The 1,094-nt window shown below is 51.9% G+C and overlaps 1 protein-coding gene and 1 long non-coding RNA gene across 2 annotated transcripts in view; one reads left to right on the top strand and one right to left on the bottom strand.

The window, feature by feature from the left end:
• LOC119589226 overlaps positions 1-1,094 on the top strand; it is a gene marked incomplete at its 5' end in the record, with an annotated part of 73,080 nt that overhangs the window by 11,637 nt on the left and 60,349 nt on the right. Inside the window, 1 exon segment of the mRNA XM_037937831.1 lies at positions 5-180. Coding sequence (XP_037793759.1) covers positions 5-180 — 176 coding nt within the window.
• The window catches only part of LOC119589227, a 46,602-nt gene that overhangs the window by 43,097 nt on the left and 2,411 nt on the right, over positions 1-1,094 (bottom strand). The gene's annotated exons all lie outside the window — the stretch shown is intronic.

Here is a 1,094-nt window from a genome sequence, read left to right as displayed (position 1 = left end):
ACAGGTGGTACAGGACAGACTCAGAGACGCCCCTGCGGAGTCGCGACGGGAGGCTGCAGCTGCCAGATGGCTCGCTCTTTTTCTACCGGGTGCGCGGTCGAGACGCCGGCACTTACTACTGCGCGGCGCACAACTCCTTAGGCACCGCCACCTCCAGGAGGGTCGCCGTCCAGATGGCTTGTGAGTTCACCTTTTTTTTTACTCCTTCACTCGATGCATCATGCATGGACAAGTGTTTGCAATCATACCTGATGAACGCACGCACACACACGGATATCTAATCACAAGGGACACACACGCACCAATAAATTCAACAAGCAATAACATTCCACAAGACACAACGACCGACCGAAAAAAAAACACCCGCTAACGCAATAACAACAACAACGAAACCTCAAAAACACCGGACAAGAATGCATACACACGTGATAGAAAGTGTCCTTATAAGCTTTCGTTCACCCAGAGAAAAATAAACGACTTGAACAATCAGTGCAAGAAAGAGAGCAGAATAAGAAAAAAACGCCCTCCCCCTCTAAACAGCACCCCCCCCCCCCGCCCACATGTGTGACCGCCTTACCCAAGCCGGGATAAATAAACAAGCGAGCGGCGGAATGCGTGCGTCACCCCGCGGACAACGCAACCACGTGGCGCGCAGTCGAGGAGTCGTGACCCCTGTGTGTGGCAGGGAGAAGAGGGAGGAATAATTAGTCAACATGTCTAGTCGTAGGGTCCTTTAGTACTTGACGTGGGGGTCGTGACAAGGGTCGTGGCGGGGCGGCGTTGAAGAGGGCAGGACGACTCCGCCTCTTGTGCCGAGGAGAGCAACACAAGACAGACGCGAGGGAGGGGAGATGCTGCCACGCTCTGGATGTCAGGCCGGTCATTTAACACGGGGATAGTTTGTTGTTGTGAATGAGGATGCTGAGATTTAGGATTAAGGGAGACATCAGCGGAGGCGAGGAAGGAGGGAAGAGAATAATGACGATGATGACAGAGATGGAAACAATAACAAAGGCGGTGGTGATGTGGATAATCCTGGTAACACTTTTACTTCTGAGACAAATTGATGAAATAATTTGTTGTCGGGTGTAACG

The sequence above is a fragment of the Penaeus monodon genome, chromosome 25 (genome assembly GCF_015228065.2).
Source record: "Penaeus monodon isolate SGIC_2016 chromosome 25, NSTDA_Pmon_1, whole genome shotgun sequence".
Taxonomy (NCBI): domain Eukaryota; kingdom Metazoa; phylum Arthropoda; class Malacostraca; order Decapoda; family Penaeidae; genus Penaeus; species Penaeus monodon.
This window is presented reverse-complemented; position numbering and strand designations above follow the sequence as displayed.